This window comes from Anomaloglossus baeobatrachus, chromosome 3 (genome assembly GCF_048569485.1).
Source record: "Anomaloglossus baeobatrachus isolate aAnoBae1 chromosome 3, aAnoBae1.hap1, whole genome shotgun sequence".
NCBI lineage: Eukaryota > Metazoa > Chordata > Amphibia > Anura > Aromobatidae > Anomaloglossus > Anomaloglossus baeobatrachus.
In genome coordinates, this window is record NC_134355.1 from 389605699 (window position 1) to 389628926 (window position 23228).

General features: G+C 43.5%; 1 protein-coding gene across 3 annotated transcripts in view; it reads left to right on the forward strand.

The window, feature by feature from the left end:
- The window catches only part of ASRGL1 (asparaginase and isoaspartyl peptidase 1), a 51833-nt gene extending 30158 nt beyond the window's left edge, over positions 1-21675 (forward strand). For all 3 annotated transcript variants that reach the window (XM_075340232.1, XM_075340230.1, XM_075340231.1), the window contains 3 exons: positions 3449-3567; positions 10239-10349; positions 17628-21675. In XM_075340232.1, the coding sequence (XP_075196347.1) occupies positions 3449-3567; positions 10239-10349; positions 17628-17845 (448 nt within the window). In that variant the 3' untranslated portion in view covers positions 17846-21675. The remainder of the gene's footprint in view (positions 1-3448; positions 3568-10238; positions 10350-17627) is intronic.
- The last annotated feature ends 1553 nt before the right edge of the window (positions 21676-23228 follow it).

Consider the following 23228-nt stretch of genomic DNA (forward strand, 5'->3'; position numbering starts at 1 on the left):
AAGATGCTTATCTCCACGTACCGATTGCTCCGGAGCACCAGCGCTTCCTGCGCTTCGCCATAGGAAACTAACACCTGCAGTTCGTGGCACTGCCGTTCGGTCTGGCAACAGCCCCACGGGTTTTTACCAAGGTTATGGCTACTGTAGTAGCGGTCCTACACTCTCAGGGTCACTCGGTGATCCCGTACTTGGACGATCTGCTGATCAAGGCACCCTCTCAAGAGGCATGCCAACGCAGCCTCGAAGCTACCCTGGAGACTCTCCAGAGTTTCGGGTGGATCATCAATTTTCCGAAGTCAAATCTGACACCGGCCCAATCGCTGACATATCTTGGCATGGAGTTTCATACCCTCTCAGCAATAGTGAAGCTTCCGCTGATCAAGCAGCAGTCACTACAGAAAGGGGTACAATCTCTCCTTCAAGGCCAGTCACACCCCTTGAGGCGCCTCATGCACTTCCTGGGGAAGATGGTGGCAGCAATGGAGGCAGTCCCTTTCGCGCAGTTTCACCTGCGTCCTCTTCAATGGGACATCCTACGCAAATGGGACAGGAAGCCGACGTCCCTCGACAGGACTGTCTCCCTCTCTCAAGCGACCAAAGCTTCCCTCCGATGGTGGCTTCTTCCCACTTCATTATCGAAGGGGAAATCCTTCCTACCCCCATCCTGGGCGGTGGTCACGACGGACGCTAGTCTGTCAGGGTGGGGAGCGGTTTTTCTCCACCACAGGGCTCAGGGTACGTGGACCCAGCAAGAGTCATCGCTCCAGATCAATGTTCTGGAAATACGGGCAGTGTACCTTGCCCTGAAAGCGTTCCAGCAGTGGCTGGAAGGCAAGCAGATCCGAATTCAGTCGGACAATTCCACAGCGGTGGCATACATCAACCACCAAGGCGGCACACGCAGTCGGCAAGCCTTCCAGGAAGTCTGGCGGATTTTGCTGTGGGTGGAAGCAACGGCCTCCACCATCTCGGCAGTTCACATCCCAGGCGTGGAAAACTGGGAAGCAGATTATCTCAGTCGCCAGGGCATGGACGCAGGGGAATGGTCCCTTCACCCGGACGTGTTTCAGGAGATCTGTTGCCGCTGGGGGGTGCCGGACGTCGACCTCATGGCGTCCCGGCACAACAACAAGGTACCGATGTTCATGGCACGGTCTCAAGATCCCAGAGCTCTGGCGGCAGACGCCTTAGTTCAGGATTGGTCGCAGTTTCAGCTCCCTTATGTGTTTCCTCCGCTGGCACTGTTGCCCAGAGTGTTACGCAAGATCAGGGCCGACTGCCGCCGCGTCATCCTCGTCGCTCCAGACTGGCCGAGGAGGTCGTGGTACCCGGATCTGTGGCATCTCACGGTCGGCCAACCGTGGGCACTACCAGACCGACCAGACTTGCTATCCCAAGGGCCGTTTTTCCATCTGAATTCTGCGGCCCTCAACCTGACTGTGTGGCCATTGAGTCCTGGATCCTAGCGTCTTCAGGGTTATCTCAAGACGTCATTGCCACTATGAGACAGGCTAGGAAACCAACGTCCGCCAAGATCTACCACAGGACGTGGAAAATTTTCCTGTCGTGGTGCTCTGCTCAGGGTTTTTCTCCCTGGCCTTTTGCCCTGCCCACTTTTCTGTCCTTCCTTCAATCTGGACTGGGAAGGGGTTTGTCGCTCGGCTCCCTTAAGGGACAAGTCTCAGCGCTCTCTGTGTTTTTCCAGAAGCGCCTTGCCAGGCTTCCACAGGTACGCACGTTCCTGCAGGGGGTTTGTCACATCGTTCCTCCTTACAAGCGGCCTTTAGAACCCTGGGATCTGAACAGGGTGCTGAGGGTTCTTCAGAAACCACCATTCGAGCCAATGAGAGATATTTCTCTCTCACGACTTTCGCAGAAAGTGGTTTTCCTAGTTGCAGTCACTTCTCTTCGGAGAGTGTCTGAGCTAGCAGCGCTATCATGCAAAGCCCCTTTCCTGGTGTTTCACCAGGACAAGGTGGTTCTACGTCCGGTTCCGGAATTTATCCCTAAGGTGGTATCCCCCTTTCATCTCAATCAGGATATCTCCTTACCTTCTTTTTGTCCTCATCCAGTTCACCAATGTGAAAAGGATTTGCACTTGTTAGATCTGGTGAGAGCACTCAGACTCTACATTTCTCGTACGGCGCCCTTGCGCCGCTCGGATGCACTCTTTGTCCTTGTCGCTGGCCAGCGTAAAGGGTTACAGGCTTCCAAATCAACCCTGGCTCGGTGGATCAAGGAACAAATTCTCGAAGCTTACCGTTCTGCTGGGCTTCCGGTTCCCTCAGGGCTGAAGGCCCATTCTACCAGAGCCGTGGGTGCGTCCTGGGCTTTGAGGCACCAGGCTACGGCTCAGAAGGTGTGTCAGGCGGCTACCTGGTCGAGCCTGCACACTTTCACGAAACACTATCAGGTGCATACCTATGCTTCGGCGGATGCCAGCCTAGGTAGACGAGTCCTTCAGACGGCGGTTGCCCACCTGTAGGAAGGGGCCGTTTTACGGCTCTATTACGAGGTATTATTTTACCCACCCAGGGACTGCTTTTGGACGTCCCAATTGTCTGGGTCTCCCAATGGAGCGACAAAGAAGAAGGGAATTTTGTTTACTTACCGTAAATTCCTTTTCTTCTAGCTCCAATTGGGAGACCCAGCACCCGCCCCTGTTTTTTTGTGTACACATGTTGTTCATGTTGAATGGTTTCAGTTCTCCGATATTCCTTCGGATTGAATTTACTTTAAACCAGTTTATAATTTTTTCCTCCTTCTTGCTTTTGCACCAAAACTGAGCAGCCCGTGGGAGCACGGGGGGTGTATAGGCAGAAGGGGAGGGGCTTTACACTTTTAGTGTAATACTTTGTGCGGCCTCCGGAGGCATAGCCTATACACCCCAATTGTCTGGGTCTCCCAATTGGAGCTAGAAGAAAAGGAATTTACGGTAAGTAAACAAAATTCCCTTCTTTAGTGGCACAATATTTTTCAACTATTTTTTTTTTTTTTCCCCATCTAGTAATAAAGCTTCAATCCTGATCCCCATCTTTTAGTAAAAGCCACCATCCTGTTCCCTATCTTGCAGTAATGTCCCCATTTTAGCTTCTTGTAGTAAAGTCCCTCATCCTGGTCCCATTCTTGTAGTGATGACCCCCATCCTGGTCCCCATTATGCAGTACAGACTAGAAGAGAAAAAAGACTAAGGACTCACATTCAACTAAAAAGAACTGCTGCCATTGTGGCCCCTTGGACAGGGCTGCAGTTGTCACAGGTACTGTAGTGCTTGCGGGCCGCATGCTGCAGCCTAAGGGGCTGAATGCGTCCCACGGGCCAGGTGTTTGCGACCCCTCATCTAGATCATGGAGATTCTGATCTCAGTAGACATGAGTTTTGTTTTTAAACTTAGCCTTTGCCTTTTTCTTGTTTTCTTGACTGACCTTCAATATTTCTTTATTGGTAGAGGTTTGGGAACTGTTGGCGCTGTTGCTATTGACTGTAAAGGTAACGTGGCCTGTGCAACGTCTACTGGTGGAATGACAAATAAAATGGTCGGACGAGTTGGTGATACAGCTTGTATAGGTAAGAGAAACTCCCCAGGTCAGTCTCTATTCATACCTTTTTCATTTGTCCACTGCTTGTTCATCTATTGAACATTTATCATGGTGAAGTATGACTCTGGGATCAGACTGCACATGGTTTGTTTGTGGTCTGTTACCATGGAGACACATAAGCCTACATTAGTGTTTCTCATCTCCAGTCCTCAAGGCCCACCAACAGATTATGTTTTCAGGATTTTTACAGTATTGCACAGTTGAAGGGGCTTCAGGATTTCCTCTATATTGCACAGGGAATAGGTCCATCACCTGTGCAATATTAAGGAAATCCAGAAAACCTGATCTGCTGGTGGTCCTTGAGGACTGGAGCTGAGAAACACTGGCCAACATAGTGCAGTAGACCTATAATGCCGGCCAGTTTCTAAGGGTACTTTCACACTTGCGTTGTGTTGAATCCGCTGGATCCGTTGTTGCGTCGTTTTGACGCATCCGTTATTTTTGTGGTGTCAACGGATGCAACGGGTCCGTTATTTCACAGGAATCCGTTAGCTGATTCCTGTGAAATAACAGACCGTTGCATCCGTTAGGCGTCCGTCTAACGGAATCCGTCGGCTCTGTTTTTATTTATTTTTTTATTTTTTTTTCATTCTGGGCATGCGCAGAATAAATTAGCGGAATCCAGCAGCGGATTCCGTTGTTAAGCACTTAGCAACGGAATCCGCTACCATAGGGAACCATTATAAATTTTAACGGAACCAACGGAATCCGTTGGTTGGCGTCATTTTGACGCCAGCATTTAACGTTACATTCTGCGTTGCTTCCGCTTGGCGGAAGCAACGGAGCATCGGCCAACGGAAGCAACACAGGTACTTTTGGCACAATCCGTCATCAATGCAAGTCTATAGGAAACAACGGAATCCGTTAACGGATTCCGCTGTTTCCCAAGACAGTGGATTGCGCCAAAAAAAAAACAACGCAAGTGTGAAAGTACCCTAATCAAGTATTCAACTATGTTTGCAAACCTAATCCATTTTTTTATGGAACTTGTCCTTTTAATTCAGCGATAAAAACAAAATGGAAATGTGTGAGCTGTTATAACAAACCTACAGGCCACGACTAGTGAAGAAATACTCCAATTTTATATAACCTGATAAAGATGGTTTCACTGTAAAGGGATTATCAGTTTAATTAAAAAAAAAAATGTCCAAAGCTTTTTGTTTTGTTTAACATGACAAAATAATCAGTATTTACTGTTAACATTGCTTCTCTAGCAACCGCTCTCCACGGCAGTGACTACCCCTCTACAGCATGTGACAGCTGCAGCCAATCCGTGTGCTCAGCAGTCATGCTGAGTTTGATGGCACAAGACTTGGTGACTGGCTGCAGATGTCAACAGAATGCCACAACAGCTGAACTGTGAACCAACACCTCTGGAAATCAATAGTATCCTGATTACAATTTTCACTTTGGCCACTAGATGTCAGTATAACCAGCATTCTCAAATCAGAGAGAGTGCACTTCTCAGCTTGCAGTGTGGCCACATTGCTTTTCAGTGCCAAATAGTGACAAACAGAGCCCTTGTATTCCGTATTGACAGTCTAGCTATTTTAATTTTAGCTTTTTGTTGCTCTTTTTTTACGTACTTGTTTTTTTCATTCATGCTGCTCCTGAAAGCTGGTCAACCGATGTTGTATGGACAGCTACCCATGTGAATGGCCCATTTAAAATAAGATTGCCTGGACCTCAATATACACTACCTTTTTCAGTGCTTTTCCCAAAAACCACCGGCAATGTGGCACATTTATCAGTAAAGTCTAAAGGGGGCTTTACACGCTACGATATCGTTAATGTTTTATCGTCGGGGGTCACGTCGTTAGTGACGCATATCCGGCGTCATTAACGGTATCGCAGCGTGTGACACTTATGTGCGACCTAAAACGATCGCAAAAGTGGCAAAAATCGTTTGCCGTGGAGAGGCCGTCCTAAAGCCAAAAATCGTTTACCTCTCATTAGCGATGTTGTTCCTCGTTCCTGCGGCAGCACACATCGCTGTGTGTGACACCGCAGGAGCGAGGAACATCTTACCTGCCTCCACCACCAATGCGGAAGGAAAGAGGTGGGCGGGATGTTTGTCCCACTCATCTCTGCCCCTCCGCTTCTATTGGACGGCTGCCATGTGACGTTCGTTTGACGCCGCACGACCCGCCCCCTTAGAAAGGAGGCGGATCGCCGGCCATAGTGACGTCGAAGGGCAGGTAAGCCGTGTGACGGGGGAGCGCGATTTTGTGCGCGACGGGCAGCGATATGCCCGTGTCGCACAAACGATGGGGGCGGGTACGCATGATAGCGATATCGTTACCGTGTAAAGCCCCCTTAAGTCTTAGAGTTTTGGGGGCATAAATTTCACCAGAATTTTGTCCAATTTGGCTTAATACATATGCCCCAATGATATTAATGATGTATAGCTCTGTTTACACCAGTTTTGTGACTTCCTCTTTGTAACATCAGGTGTTGCACATTTAGTGTTGATTACAATGCTACATGTTTAAAACATTGAAAACTCTTTAAAATAACATTAAAGGGGTTGTCCATTACTCTGAGAACTCTTTCACTATTGTTGAATTCCACTGCATAAAATAAACACAGCTTCCGGTGTTGAGGCTCATCAAATGAGCCCTTCACCCAAACAGCAGCCGCTTCACTCTCCTTTCCTTCAGACATAACTGACATTCAGAGGATGTCTGATTAGCTTACTACTTCTGTATGTCGTCCTCATCTGAAGGAAATGAGTGAAGTGGCTACTGATTGGCTGCAGGGCTCATGTGACATAACATCACAGGAGATCCGGCACCGGAGGGACGTAAAGGGTGTTTTTACTCTACATGGGGGAATATAACAATTGAGAAGTTATCGTCGGAGTTCTAGACAACCTCTTTTTAATAAATTGAGCTATAAACTTTTGAAACAAACCAGCCATAATCAGGCTCACTTGGATCAGTTTGCTAATGAACAAATTTTTGCGCTAGATTTACCAATGTCATCACGATCCAATTCCTTTCTTTTCAACATAATATTGCCTTAAAAGGGGACCCGCAGTACTAGCACATAAGTAGATTGTGTATATTTGTCAGATCACAAAAATTATGGTCCCCCCCATAAAATCTATCACTGGTAACTAATCGTGATAAGCACTTCCATGCTTGGTACTTGTAACAAGCAATTGGACGGGCTGGACTTGTGTACAGAGTATAATGGAAGTCAATGCGGAATGCTAACATTTTGCCTGAATATTTCCAAGAAAAATACTTGTGTTCCCCATTGCCTTCCATTATACTCTGTACACTAGCCAGCCCGTCCGAGCGTCCAACTACTTGATCTCAGCTTGGTCATGCATGTTCCAGTCTGACTCTACTGAATGTAGTGGCGTGCTTTCTGCTGTCAAGCTCTGTGAAGCTTTCTAATCATTAGCACATTGCAGCTCTTCTCAGCTGAAGCAAGGGCACTTCAAGTCTTCGGCAGGATGGAGGTAGAGAGGAGTGGTGAGGTTTGATCTGAGCATGCTATTCAGTATGAGGTAACTCTGCCCCCCCTACTGATGTGCACTGTTGAGCATGTCCAATTCCAGTTCCCAGATTGGAAGACGCCTTGCTGCGTCACAATACAGTAATAAAACAGCCACACTGACTTAGGTTTACCGGAGAAGGGCAGGTAATAAAGGTATGGTATATTAAAAATTGATTATTATGAAGTTAGGTCCCATGACAAGCGAGTTTAAATTAAGACAAAACAATCGCTGATCTCGGGGAGACCAGCCAGAGAAAACACTGCTGGCAGCCAGCGAGGGTGCTCAACACAGTGAAATTCTAGGTGCATTGCTCCCTGGGAAGTGTGCAAATCAAAAAAGATCCCTGGAGCCTCAGTTAGGAGTCTCAACACTGAAAATAGCCAGATAATAATCTGGCTATTTTTCGTATCTTGCTGGTCTACAAAGCATTGCTCCCACCTAGCCAGAATACTACTCCACACTGATGAGGGGCAATACCCCGAAACGGCTGTCTGTGGATGGATACCTGACCTTGGTTTGTCCCTTGTCATATCTTTAAACTCGTCAAGAGCTGGATATTGACTAAAAGGCCACTTAATTTGGTAGTTATGGTGGTCTCCTAAAAAGAGCCACTACTTGGCTAGCTCCTTCCCGGACGGATATCTGGCTATTTTCCGTGTCGAGACTCCTAACAGAGGCTCCACTGACCTTTTTGATTTGCAAGTGAGTTTAAATTAGTAGGGGAAAACCTCTGTAAATATATCATGCCCGAATACAAGTGTATTTTCAAAACTGACATTTCTAGCGAACTTTGTAACCCCTTCACAATCAAAGTCGCCATCATGCAACTTTTCATTAAAACTTACAGGAAATATGTCAGCAGGTTGTTGCTATGTAATCTGTGGGCATCAGGAGAATAGGGGCTGAGGCACAGATTTCAGGGATGTGTCACTGATAAGGCTGTGCTGTTTTAATGCAGTGAGTATTTTATCAACACTAGCTTATCGCTGCTAGACTAGGTTCCCATGTGAATTCTGGTCAGACCATGGCCCCAGCAATGATAAACCGCTCACTAGTACATAGAGCGCCATGGTGTAAGCGGGGTTAGATGTAGCAAAGTGCAGAAAGGTGTCTCAACTGCTGCACCTAATAAACTGATACATCGCTGGAATCAGGCTCTTTGTCTTTTAATCTTGTACAGATTGAATGCATGCCACTCATGTATCAATGCATATAACTTCCCGTGTTGAACAAAGAGATATTCCTCCCCCCCCAAAAAAATCTCTCCAATCCATTTGAGTGGAGGCACTGAAGGTTGTTCAGGGGGACGTTGGAAAAAGATCTTCATCGCCTTATTTATTTCCTACAGGACTGTACTCCCTTTAGGTATCACACAACACTGGTGCCCACAAAAAATAAGTTAAATGTAAAAAAGCAACATGCTGTACAAAAGAAACCTTTACATTTGTTGTAAGAAACAGGGCTATTTCTAAATTTGTATTCTAAGGAATGTCCACTAGATGTTATAGACTGCATTGTAATGTGCTGAGAAGTATGGAGTTTCAGTGCATACCTTTTTATTTTAAGGCTATGTGCGCACGTTGCGTACTGTCCCTGCAGAAATTTCTGCAGCGATTTGAACAGCACACGTGCGCTTCAAATCGCTGCAGAAAGAGTCCATAGTGAAAAAAAAAAAACACAAAAGCTGATTCCATGCGCTCTGAGTTCAGCCTCTCCCATAGACAGAGCAGGGGATGCAGGCAGAGCGCAGGAAAGAAGTGACATGTCACTTCTTAGAACGCGCCCTTCGGGCAGCAGCCGAAGCCCTGCGCTCTAATACGCCACGTGCGCACGGCTCCTGCATAATCTCCATAGATTATGCTGGGGACGCAGGACGCATGCAGTTACGCTGCGGTGCAGAGCGCAGCGTAACTGCATGCAAATACGCAACGTGCGCACATAGCCTAAGAGTGTACCTGATCAGATGTGAGTAGTGATGGGCTGACGTGAACTGTCAAAGCACGCTATGCCAATTTTTTTTTTTATCTATTTTGATATCACGATATATGCACGTAGCTTTTGTAATTGGAAGCAGTCAGCTGGCACGCTGCTAGTCTGGGTGGGGGCGCATCTGACTGCAACCAATCACAGACGCCAGTGGGTGGGGAAAGCAGTACATATGCATAAGCCTAATAAGCAGCCCCGGAGTGAATGGGCGGCCGCTGGTGCAGTTATAGCCGCGCGGGAGCCTTGGTAAGTAAAGCACACCAGCTCCTATATACCTATTCTTTCTACCACTATTTTTAATCGCTGGATTCTGGTCCTCATATACTTTTATGGTGACCAGTGTCTAGCCAAATGTCTTGGATCAATTCCATTATGGGGAGATAAGGTATGCACACCAGTGACTATGGAAGGGGAATACATGGAATAGCAGAAACTGCTGTGTGAATACTGACATGAAAAATTCAATAGCTATTTGTTAGAATGAAATGTGAAAAATGGAACCTGCATTACTGCCATGAATATATGAATAAAGAGAAATTTAGCTACTGAATTGATCAATGCAGAAGAGCCCCAACACTACGCCAAAGTATTTCTCTACGTTGGGGTCCCTAGCTTGTGTGTGTCCTCTCATGCAGTTAAAAAACTTACCGTGTATGGGACGCTGAGACCCAGGCTATATATGCGTATAATGTGGATTGGCAATAGGTGTGTATGGGGAGGGTTCACAAACGAAAAACTACTACTTATTCCTTAATGTTGGATCAATTCCAGGCTGGAACTGGATTTTTTTTTTTTTTTTTTTTTAAATCCAGTTAGGTCTGCCAGTCCCAGTTGTCTGCGAGTAACTAGATATGAGCATATAAGTAATGTGTGATTGGCATACAATTATCCTTTGTTGCCAAGACATTAGTGTTGAGTAGTGGCATATTCTCTTTACAATATAGACTTTAACTGCCGGATGATTACATGCTGTCACACATCTTTCCTGTAAAGTGGCTTGACATGGTTAGAGTATTTTGGACAGTGAATACGCAATTCATTTCCTATAATGTGTAATTACTATATCTTCATATTTATCAGATATCTTAGAAAAGCAAACAAAGAAATAACTCCCTGCTTTTTTGCACTTTTCTTACAACATTCAGGCTCTGGAGGTTACGCCAATAACAATATTGGTGCCATATCAACCACTGGACATGGTGAAAGTATTATGAAAGTGACGCTGGCGAGACTTATTCTACATTATATGGAAGAAGGTAAATCATTATATATTGCGTGTAACCAGGGTTATGCCAAGAAAGAGGAACATGCTGATTTATTCTGTAATTTATTGAAGCAATTTATCACATTTATTGTAGTGGTTGGTTATAACTTGGGGACATCTTCGAGCAGCTGGCTATTGTAATTTGTGTGCTCACTGTAAAGGTTGAGATGAATCATATTAAAAATGCGCAATTGAATAAAAAACAATTACTCTCTACTGTCCCTGGTACATCCTCATTAAAAGGGCTGTTTCATGATAATTATCAAATTTCTTTGTTGGATTAAAGGGGTCTCAAGTTTGGAAGTTATTGCCTACAGTGATATGGGGCGTTGGGTTCTGATCAATGGGACCCCCATTGATCCTGAGAATCAGGGCTCTGAAGAGCCACATGTCATGGAAGCGGTGGTCAGTCATGTGCTCTGCCACTCCATTCTTAATTTGACTGTCGGAGATAGTGGAGCGCTGCTTTCAGCTGCTCTTCAGTGCTTCCATAAGAACAAATAAAGCAGCAGAGCAAATGATCGACCTCTGCTTCATTCGCACAGGGCTCTTCAGATTCCGGTTCTCTGGATCGGTGGGGGATCAAAGCGGTTTGAATCCCAGCCTTGGGGAAATTTTCCCCTATCCTGTGAATAGGGAATATCTCCTAAACTTGTGAAAACATGTGATATTTTGCTTAACCCCTTAACAACCGCAGGCAGCAATATTACGTCCTAGCGGTCATAGTGTTACTACCCGCGGTCTGCTGCCGGCAGCTTGCCGCGATCAACGCACATCTCAGCTGATTTTCACAGCTGAGATGTGTACCTGCCAGGCACGAGCAGAATCATTATCTGCTCGTGCCGTTTAACCCCTTAAATGGCGCTGTCAATATGTGACAGCTCCATTATAACGGCATCGGCGGTAAACATTTACTCACCGTCCGATACCGGAAGTCACGTGACGTGATCACGTGACTTCCGGTGTTTGTCATGGTAGCACAGGGTCCTGGGATGATTCCTGTAGCTCACATGAATTACTTTCGGTTTCACCCGGCCCGGAGCTGGGTGAGGCAGAAAATGAGCATATTTGCTGTTTACAGCTTGTATAGCTGTGATCAGCAGATATGGCAGAGCGATCGGATTGTTGATCCATAGATCATAGGGGGACTAGTAAAATAATAAAAAAAAAGTTAAAAAAAGTTTTAAAAATCAAAAAAAAAACCAAATTCAAATCACCCCCCTTTTGCCCCATTGAAAATCAAAGGGTTAAAAAAATAAAAAATGTACACACATTTGGTATCGCCGCATTCAGAAACGCTCGATATATAAAATTAATCTGGTCAGTAAACTGCATAGTGGCAAAAAAAATCCAAACGCAAAAATTACGTTTTTTGGTCGCTACGAATTTTGCGCAAAATGCAATAACAGGCGATCAAAACGTAACATCTGCACTAAAATGGTACAGTTAAAAACGGCAGCCTGAGACGCGAAAAATAAGCAGTCACTGAGCCATAGATCCCGAAAAATGAGAACGCTACGGGTTACGGAATATGGCGTAAAACGTGCGCCACTTTTTTCAGACAAGCTTCTGATTTTTTTTTTTTTTAACCTCTTATATAAAAGTAAACCTATGGTTGGTGTCTACAAAAAACTCACACTGACCTGAGGCATCACACCCACACATCACTTTTATCATATAGTGAACACAGTGAATAAAATATATCTCAAAAACAATAGTGCTATTGCACTTTTTTTGCAATTTTTTTCCGCATTTGGAATCTTTTTGCTGTTTTCCAGTACATTATATGGTAAAACTTATGGTTTAATTTAAAAGTATGCCTCGTTCCGCAAACAATGAGCCCTCACACGTCCATATTGACTGTAAAATAAAAAATGTACGTCTTTCGGAAGAACAATGGCGAAAAAAAAAATGGAAAGCAAATCGTGAAGGGGCTAAGGGAGTATTCTCCACATCACCTGTGTCTAGTCTCATGCTGTTACATGCCTGTGGTGGTGCTCCCTGGTGTTCTTTTAATGCTCTCTTAGAATACGGTGTCGGTGATCTTGCATACCCAGTAGTTCAGTCCCACTGCCTGTATACTATATTTCATGTTTGTTTTTTTTAATTAAAAAAAAAAGTTCCAAAATTGATCTTAGTTATTTGAGATCAGGCAGACAATGCTCTTGAATACTGATGATGTTGCTCTTGGATGTAACATTATGCTGTGATAGTACTACAGCGGATTGTGGTGGGGGTGCATCTGCTACTCCTAGCGGCTTCCATTTTCCTAATTGTGCCATTTTTTTTTTTCTTTCACACTTCCCTTTATACTATTCTTGGAAGTGTAATTTAATTTTTACAACCGACACAGCAAACAATGTGTTTTGTTTTTTTTTTTGTTTTTATTACTCTGTAGTGTATGCCTCCTATTATAGTAAATACTGTAGTAAGGGAGAACTTTGCTCTACTTGTATATGCTTAGTAGTTCCATTTTGTGCTTCAAAGTGCTCACAGTAAACAGTTAACATACTAGTTTTTAATAGGTTTTGTTTGGAAAAAAATAACAGTAGAAGAGCCATACTTACCAATATCTGGTCACAATGCCAATATACTGCAATCTAAATACACACAATGTAAGGTGCACCACGCCAGCTTACGGCCTATAGGTCACATATCTTTACTATTAGGCTATGTGCCCACGGAAGCTTGTTTGTGCGGATTTTGCTGCGGAAAACCTGCAGATTTTTCTGGATTTTCCAGATAAATCCGCAGGTTTTAGCATGTACAGTCACTCCCCATGTTATCCTATGGGACATGGGGAGTGCTGTGTCCACGCTGCGGAAAGTGCGGCTGCCAAACATGCTGCGGATGTAGGCATCCGCATGTATAATTGGATGTCAATTATTCATGCGGAATTACCTGCGGATGTCCCGGCCCTCCGCTATGGAGATAGAGGCCGGGACGTCCGCAGGTAAGCCGCATGAATGTCCGCATGTTTCCCGCAGCTATTCCGCTGTAATCTCGCAGCTAAAAATAGCTGCAGACGCCGGCGGGCAGCTGCGGGAAACATGCGCTCGTACCTGCGGATACATCCGCAGGTACGAGCGCCCGTGGGCCCATAGCCTTAGAGTCTGCAGGATAAGAGCATGCCTGAATCGAAGTTTTCAGTATTCAGCGTTTGACCACCTAGCTTGACTGACAGCTGTAACTTGTGGAGATTAAACTTAATTTCTCAAAAGGGACTATACTATCATTCAGTCAAGGATTTTCAAAATAAATCACATTTAAGATAAATTTAACTTCATGGCTCAGATCACCGCATCTAATGCTAGTTGCAGAACACAGCCAGCACTCGTACTGTATGGAGTGGGTTCAGATCTTTTGAGAACATTCACAGCACATGTACGACTAAGGACACAAAGGTGTATATAAATATGCCGTTAATTATGCAATATTTTCCATCACGTGGATATATTGTTCATTTTATCCCTTTCACTGCCAGGGGTTTCTTGATATTTTGCACCTCTGGTAGCCAGGAGAATTTCCACACATTTCACGTGTACAAATCATTAAATAATAAATTGATAAAAAAATAACTATATATTTTTCGAAAGTAGACACCTGCCACATTGTCACATTGCCGCTCAGCACTTTATATATACACAGCACCTTTATGCCATTTTGTGAGCTGAGCCCGCTCCATGCAACTCGAATGCTGGTAATCCGAGAGTAACTGGAAGCTAAGCTGATCGCAACAGTTTAAGGCTATGTTCGCACACTGCATTTTTTACCTGCGTTTTTGGTGCGTTTTTGCTGCAGAAATTTCTTCAGAAATTCTTGTAACCTTTCTGAAGACATTCCCCAGCAAAACCTATGGCAAAAAAATTAGCTGTGCGCACACTGCGTTTTTTTTTCTTAAGAAAATTCTTTCAGTAGATTTTCTTAAGACAAAGAATGAGCATGTCACTTCTTTTCTGCAGCCAACTGCGTTATTCACTCCATTGACTGTAATGTAATCATGAAATCACGCAGGGAATAATGCAGGTAGCAAACTCTGTGCGTTTCACTGCGTTATTCCCGCGTTATTTCACGTTTTTCGGGACATAATGTTCATCACTGCCCTGCGTCTTGCAGGGAAGTGATGTCATTATGACAGGAAGAGGAAGCGGAGCAGAGAGTAAACGCACAGATCACATTCAATCCCTGGACGCCGCACGGAATCACTTCCGTGTGACCTCCGTCGGGTGCCCGTGCAGTCTGTGTCCCGCTCCCTGCCAGCCCCGCGGCTGCCCGCACTGCAGTATCAGCAGCTTCTCACATTGCAGAGCGGGCAGCCGCGGGGATGACTAGCGCTGATGTCAAGAGGTTAGATGAGATCATTACCTGCTGTGACAATCTCCTGTACTCCTGACGTCAGCGCTGTCACTGCCTTCCATTGCCCGCCGCATTCTCACGTCACATCTCGTGGGTGGCCCGAGACTGTCACTAGCGGTGACGTCACGGGCTCCCGCGATTCATCGCTGAGAACGCGGCAGGCAATGTAAGTCAGTGACAGCGCTGACGTCAGGAGTGCAGGAGATCGTCACAGCAGGTAATAATCTCCTCTTAACCTCCTGACAGCAGCGCTCGTCATCCCCAGCAGTGACCTGGGCTGACCTATTGATGTTGGCTCAGGTCACTGCACTACTCTCCCAGCCAATGGGGAACATTCTGTTCTTCATTGACTGGGACAGTGACTATGGTATGGATCGTCGTGGGACCCCCTTATTGGATTACGCCGGACCCGGATTTGATTGTTCTTTTCAATAAAATGGTGAAAGAGGGAATGTTTTGGGGAGTGTTTTTTTTCAAATAAAACTTTTTTTTGTTGTCTATTTTTTATTTCTTACTGACTGGGTTGGTGATGTCAGGTATCTGATAGATGCGTGACGTCACTAACCCCAGGGCTTGATGCCAGGTGACATTACACATCTGGCATCAACCCCATTTATTACCCCGTTTGCCACCACACCAGGGCAACGGGATGAGTTGGGGCAAAGCACCAGGATTGGCACGTCTAATGGATGCGCCACTTCTGGGGCGGCTGTGGCCAGCTATTTTTAGGCTGTGGAGTGTCCAATAATGGTGGACCTCCTTAGTCTGGGAATACCAGACCACAGCTGTCCGCTTTACCTGCTTTGCTGGTGATCCAATTTGGGGGGAACCCCACATTTTTTTGTTTTAAATTATTTATTTAATGTAAAATAACAGCGTGGGGTGCCCTCTGTTTTGGATTACCAGCCAAGGTGAAGCTGCCAGCTGTGGTCTGCAGGCTGCAGCCGTCTGCTTTACCCTAGCTGGCTACAAAAGATATGGGGGACCCCATGTTTTTTTTTTATTTATTTTTTTTTTAATTCATCTATCCATTTTTCTGTCTATCCATCTAGCTATTTATCTATCAATTATCTATTATCTGTATTATTTACTGCTGTTAAAGCATTAAAAACCGCAGGGACCAACCTGCAAAAAACGCACCAAAACGTGGTAAAAACGCATGCGTTTTTCGGTGTGTTATTGGTGTGGTTTTTTTTAATGCAGGTGTTCTAATACTTCATGCTCAAGAAATTTCTTAAGAAAAATCATTTTTCTAGTGTGAACATAGCCTTAAACCTCTTAGATGCTGGTGTTAATTGTGACTGCTGCTTTTAAGAAATTAGGAATGTGGGTGAGTCATTTCTGACATCCATCGCTCGCTTTCATACAAACTTTTTAATTGAAGATCTCCGTTTTTGCAATATTTCCACACTTATAAAAACCAGGCTGGGCTTCATAAGACGCAATCAATTTTACAATTTATTGCAATACTACAATATTGCATTGTAATATGTAGGCAGTAAACAAATCACAGATTCAGATCCATGAATGCAATTTAACCAGCAGATATAGTGGTAATCTCTAGGTAAATAACATTTAAATCTTCTCTGGCTGATTTACTGAAAGAGCTGCCATAGAAAGAATAAGTAGTTCTATCCTCCCTGTAGCTTCTTGCTTCCAGTCTTCTGGGCAGTTTCAGGGAACTGTTATAGTCACCACTCGCTATACAGTTAGCGCACTGTAATCACCTGTTGACACATTGAAAAATGAAGCCCAAAATGACTGTTAAAGCCAACTACAGGTACTCAGTGCATCATGACGTGGCCAAATATTTAAGTGCACCTTCCCTCCTCCTAGCTTTCCTTCTACTGCTCTCCTCTGGATCTATGAAGCCAGAGCTGTCTATCCAAGAGGTAGGCGATGGAGAGGAAAACAAACAAACAGGTGGTAAGTGGCCACTGAAATGTTTGGCCAGGCCATGATGCGCCTGTACTTGGTTTGAACAGTTATTCTGCGCTGACACGCACGCACGCGCGCACACACGTACACACTCTCGCGTACATACTCTCGCACACACACACACACGTACTTACACACACGTACTTACACGCACGTACTTACACGCATGCTGTTCAGCAGGCAATCAATTAGTGTGCTGAGAAGTGATTACATCGTGCTCACGGTTAAGTGAGCAGAACTATGTGCTCACTGCACCGCTCCAATGATGGGAAGGGAGGGACGGCAGGAAGAATATAGGGTAACTTCATTTTCTCCCTAATAGATGTTGTTCCAGTAAAGCAACCAGACATGATTTAACGTTCCCTTTTAAAAATATAAAGAATGTTAAAAAATGAATGGTGAAATTACCCCCGTTATCCCCAAACATAAATAATGATATCTTTAAAACAAAAAAAATTAACATCACTTCTCTCATAATTGTGTGAAAGTTATGGCCCTGAATATATGGCGTCTGAAGCTTTTTTTTAAGTTTATTTTAACTAGTAAAATAAAGAGAAAATTAAAAAAAACTTAACTGTATAAAATATGACTGTACTGTTGCCTAGAACAAAGCCATAAGTGATTTTTACCGCAAAGTGTAAGTCATAAAAACTAAATACACAAATTGGAATAATTTCATGTTTTTTTCAGTTCCATCTCCAATTCCCATTTTCAGTACTTTTTTTCATGAAATAAGGAGTGTTATTCTTAACTACAACTCACCTAGCAAAAAAAAAGTGAACTTTATACAGCTCAAAGGAAAAGTGAAGTTTTAAATTAAAGGCGTCTAAGAGGTTAAACGACAGATAATTTACTGATGATACGTTCCCTTTATGTATAAAGCACAATCCTTTTCACATGGTTGCAGTTTTTCTGCTATGAATAAGATAATATGCATCTATGAGATCTGGAATATCTGTTTTTTTTTCCTTCCCAGGAATGTCCACAGAAGACGCAGCAGAAGCGGGTCTAAACTACATGAAAACACGGGTCGACGGAAGTGGAGGGGTCATAGTGGTTAACAGTACGGGTGAATGGACCGCAAAGTTCTCCACAAAGCAGATGTCTTGGGCTGCAGTTCAAGATGACCAGCTACACGTTGGCATTTATTCTGGAGAACACGAGATCGTGTCTGCTGCTTCAGCCAAGCAGTAACATTAAGGCTATGTTCACACAGAGGTTTTTGAGGAATGTTTTGGAGTGGAACCTTTCCAACCCCAAATCCTCTTCTTGTTCATTTCAATGGGAAATTCTTTGTTCAGATTATTTTTTTTCAGTTTTCTTTCCTGAAGGTTTTGGAAAACACTGGTGGTTATAAAAAAAAAAAAATAAAAAATGAGCATGTCACTTTTTTGAAGCAGATCCCGAATGAAGCCCCTCCAAAATAGGTGCTGTCCAATTGCAAAAATCTTTTTCATGAAACAAAACAAAAAAAACACTGTAGGAAACACTACACGGGAAAAGAAAAACTCCCCACAAAAGTTCTTTGTGATACTGATGGGTTTTAAACTCCTCAAAAAACTGTGTGAAAATTGCCAATATCATAAATGAATGTAATCCCAAAATGTGACGACTAAATGATTGAGTTATTGATTTTTGTTATGATCACAAGTGTATTTTTTTTTTTTTTTTTGCATAAAAAAAATCCCACTGTGGGTTTAGCAATGGAAATTTACCTGATGGGTTACTTGTCTCCATAGACATGCATTAGATTCAGGAATACAAAAACACATGCATTTTGAATGCGTTTACTCAGTGTCAACGCATCAAAAACGTATGTAATTCGCACCTGTAAATGTCAATACCAGGACGTTTCAAAAACAAAGCCGCTTTATTTAAAGGCTGACACACCAAAAAGAGACAAACGCAGCTTTAAAAAAACCCAACAAAAAACCACAGAAATTCTGCCGGGTCAATAAATCAACAAACACTGACCATGGGAACGTAGCCTAATGGTATCCTTGAATGTACAGTGCCTTGCAAACGTATTCACCCCCTTGGCAATTTTCATGTTTTGCTACCTCACAGCCTGGAATTTCGCAGGTTTGGTGTTTTCAGGTTTTGTTTTTTTTTTTTGAGTATTTACATCAGTTCATGTAAAGAAAATGCCTACAACTGTGACCATTTGTTTTTTTTGTGACGCAAACAACAAATAAGGCAAAATAACTGAAATTAACTGAAAACTTCAGTGTGCATAACTATTCACTCCCCTCCTTTCCCTAAAATCATGACTTTTGCCCATTCCTCAAGGCAAAACTGCTCCAGCCCCTTCAGGTTTGCTGTTCACCAGAGGAAACCATCTATCTTGTATATCTTGCGTCCGTTCGCTTTGGCTTGTTAAAGTGAACTGATGCTCATCATAGAAGGCAATTTTTTTTTTTTTTATTTATTTATTTTTTTCTGCATAGTGACGAGACACTCTGGTTGGCCGTGAGTTGGAATTTATTAAAGTGATCTCGAACAGATCACCACAGCTTATGTCACCACCGCTTATGAACATTTCTATCTGTAATGCTGTAATGTAAAACAAAAAAAAGAATGGTTCACCACACATGGCGCTTATTTTTGTTGCTGTAGTCCTTGGAAGCAGCATCCCACAGTGCAGACAGTTTCCACCTACAATTTGAAAAAATGACAGTAATTAACATATTTAAATACATATACCCACAAACGCATGTAGTTAAATTTAGCGATGTAACTAACCTAAAAACATACATATATTCTGTGTATATAGACACATGTATATCAACATCGCTACATAGATAATAGATGGACACATAACATAGAAATTTCAGCTTTATTTATTAATAAAAATGTGTGTTTAAGCGCCCACCACCACTTGTGAAACAGCAGGACTCTGCAAAAGCTTTGATCCGTGCTCTCACAGGGTCACTGCCGGTCGGTGACGTCACTGCATTATTACTCGGGAGGAATTCCTGGGTCGCACTTTACAGTAGCACGACACACTGAATTTCTCACGAGACATTACTGGATCTCTATGGATTACTTTGGATGGGTTTTGTGAGAGCTAAAGTGGAGACAGAGCGTCTGCCTAGTGTATTTATTTATTTAAGCTCTCCCTATGTGTCTTCCAGATATCGTTTTTTTGGACATCGGAGTCCCTGGACTACATCAAATTTTCATGTTTTTTTTTTCTTTTTAAATTGGTGAACAAGGCCTTTTGGGGGAGTGTTTTATACTTTTTTCAGGGTTAGTAATGGGAGGAGTCTCAGACACCTCTACGTTACTAATGCCAGTGATAAATGCCTGCACATAAATCCCAGCTGGTGTCAAACCCATGTTTTTCCCTGATTGCCACCACACCAGGGCAACCGGGAAGAGTCTGGTAAAGTGGTGGAATTGTCGCATCTAATGAATGCTACATTTATGGTGCGGCTGCGGGCTACTATTTTTAGGCTGGAGCGGAGGGGGGGGTGGGGTGGAAATATCCATGGTCCTCCCCAGCCTGAGAATACTAGCCCCCCCGCTGTCTGCTTATTCATTGACTGGTTATTTAAAAATTTGGAAGGAATGGGCTACCCTGTATTTTTAACTACCAGCCAAGGTAAAAAGCCCACAGATGGGAGTTGCAGCCTGATGATATCTGCTTTACCTGTGCTGTTTATCAAAAATAGCCAAGAGCCCACTTTTTAATTTTTATTTTTTTTTAAATTTAGTTAAAAATACACTACCTATTTACTTGAATGACGCTAAAGATGACATTATCACCAGCGTCATTCAAGTACCCACCCATAATCTCGCGCCTGCGCAATACGATCACCTCGCAATTTGAACTGTGCTCAGTCCCGCGATACTGCCACTGGGCATGCGCGAGACTTCAGGAGCACTGAGTAACAGGAGAGCAGCGGCGTCATCTGTCAATCAACACTGGGGGACGGCGAACAGCGGCAGGAGGGGGGAATAACGGAAGAAATACAGCTCGCCCCCGTGACCATAAAACATCATTAGCATACCAAAAGGTAAGATTTTAGAAAGTGTTTATTTATGTCTGAAAGGGGGTCCAGTAGGAAGATGAACCTTTCTAGAATGCAGCCCAGGAGCTGCAGAAGGGGATTCTTTTAGTTTAATAGCGAAATTTCAGGTGACTGGTTCCCTTTAAGGCTCTGTATCTGGTTATATTTTAGTCCTGCTCAAGGCTGAGGATTTGCTGCAATTTGTCAGTGAGCTAAACAGGGCAGCAGCACAAATGTTTTCCATGTGCCCTGGTCTGCACACTATAGTTTCCACCTAGCTTGATACATTGTAACAGGCCTACCCTTTCATAAGGTTACATGACTCTCTTTAGAATCTGAATATATGGAGAAAAAGCTTCTAAGTGTGGACTGAAAGAGAGGTGAGGAGTTTAAAATGACGGATTAAACTTTGTTTGCAGGAATGGATGATACCTGAGGAGCCTATTAACCCTCAACTGGTGAGGTGGGATTTTTGTCACGCAACTGGTGATGTGGGGCTTCCTATATCCCAGTGTTTAGAAATCTCTAATTTTTACAGAAAATGCAAAGATCAGGTTTGTTTTAATCGTTTTCTTATTGGCGATTGATTACACATGAGTATACCAAATTTTTGACACCCACAAGTATCAGAAAATGTAATACATTGATGATTCATACCAGCATTTTCCAATGAGTGCTAGCTGAACAAAATTCCCTGGGTTATTGCGAACCCCACCTCACCAGTTGAGGGTTAAATAAGATTTCCTTGTAATTTACCAGCTGTATTTTTGCCAGTTTTTACTATTAGGAGAAATGTTTCTGGTAGTTTGTGGACAGTGGAAATAAAACCTGGTTAATGATCTGACAGGCATGGTAATTGTGTGTGCAATGACTTTCTAGTCACCTGGTATAATGTTGTTCTGATGTTTGCCCAGAACAGCCTTGAGGCGGTCCTCATTTAGGGTATGTGCGCACGTTGCTTTTTACCTGCTTTTTACCTGCTTTTTTGCTGCTTTTTCTTCTGCGCTGTTTAATGCCAAAATGGATGTGTTCTTCTATTCAAGCAAAGTCTATGGGAATTTGGGTTTCTTGTTCACACTATGTTAAGCAACATGTCAATTGTTTTTGCCATTTGGGTTTTGCACTGCAAAGCTGAGTTTTTGACCAAAGTTCGGCCACAAAAAGGCAACATTTTGAACAACATAGTGTGAACAAGAAACCCAAATTCCCATAGACTTTGCTTGAATAGAAGAACACATCCATTTTGGCATTAAACAGCGCAGAAGAAAAAGCAGCAAAAAAGCAGGTAAAAAGGAGGTAAAAAGCAACGTGCGCACATACCCTTAGCCAGGTTTAGTTTATCTATACTGTAATAATCATAACATTTTGTTAAACTATTTTTTTTAAATAAAGCTACAATGTTATTTAACATTCTGCAATTTGTGCATTTTTATATTTGTTTCAACATTACTACCTTTGTAAAAAGAAAAAATGAAAAATTAAGCCTAAATGTTTGATGTTAGCTTTATAGGTGTTGAATAAGGAGCTAAATGGAATAGCACAATGTATGGTAATGGCTGAAGCAACAACACTCCATGTTAGGCCTAAGACACACGGCGAGAAAAATGGTGCGAGTGGAGTGCGATAAAACATCGCATTCCCCTCGGACCAATATTAGCCTGTGTGTCAGCACACATGAGCGATTATTTTCTCAGCCCTAATCGGACCGAGAAAACAATTGCAGCATGCTGTGACTAATGCGAGACTCTTTTTCTCGCACCCATTCAAGTGTAATGGGTGAGAGAAAAATCGCACTGCACTCGCGGTACACCGGTGTACCGCGAGTGCAGAGCGAGAATCACAATAGCCGGCTGCGGAGGAGAGAGGGAGAGAAATCCCTCCCTCCCCTCCGCAGCACTGTCCCGCCCCCCCGCAGCTGAGGTCTGCTCGCACAGTCAGAGCTCAGTCGCAGGGATACTAGCATGACACTCTGCTCTGCTGTACTGCCAGCATGAGACGAGTGTAATGCGAGCATCGAAATAGTGCCCCGTGTGGCCCCGGCCTTACCAGCACTAAACAATGTTCTTGCTACAAAATATAAAAATAAAATTACAATCATGACACTATTCTCAGCAGTTGAAGATAGCTCAACTGCTACATTTTTATCGCCATTTTTATTAAATCTGTGGTTTAGAAAGGGAACCTTTTTGGCTTGAGATATGAATTGTACATCCTCAGTAAACTCCATTCCATCCCATGGAAAATGTAAAATTTGTGCAAGTTTGATTCACACCTTCAAGTACAATATTGGTCTCCAGCAGTTATTAGATCTTGGTTAGATTTCTTTAAATTAATTCTGCCTAGCATCATAAAAACTTACTTTTGAATGGAGAAACTAAAGGCTAGCAAAAATACTGGACAATATCTTGATATTTAATAAAAATAATTTCTTTATCGTTCCTATGGGAGACCCAGACATTGGGTGTATAGCTTCTGCCTCCGGAGGACACACAAAGTACTACACTAAAAAGTGTAGCTCCTCCCTCTGAGCATATACACCCCCTGGAGAACCAGATCTAGCCAGT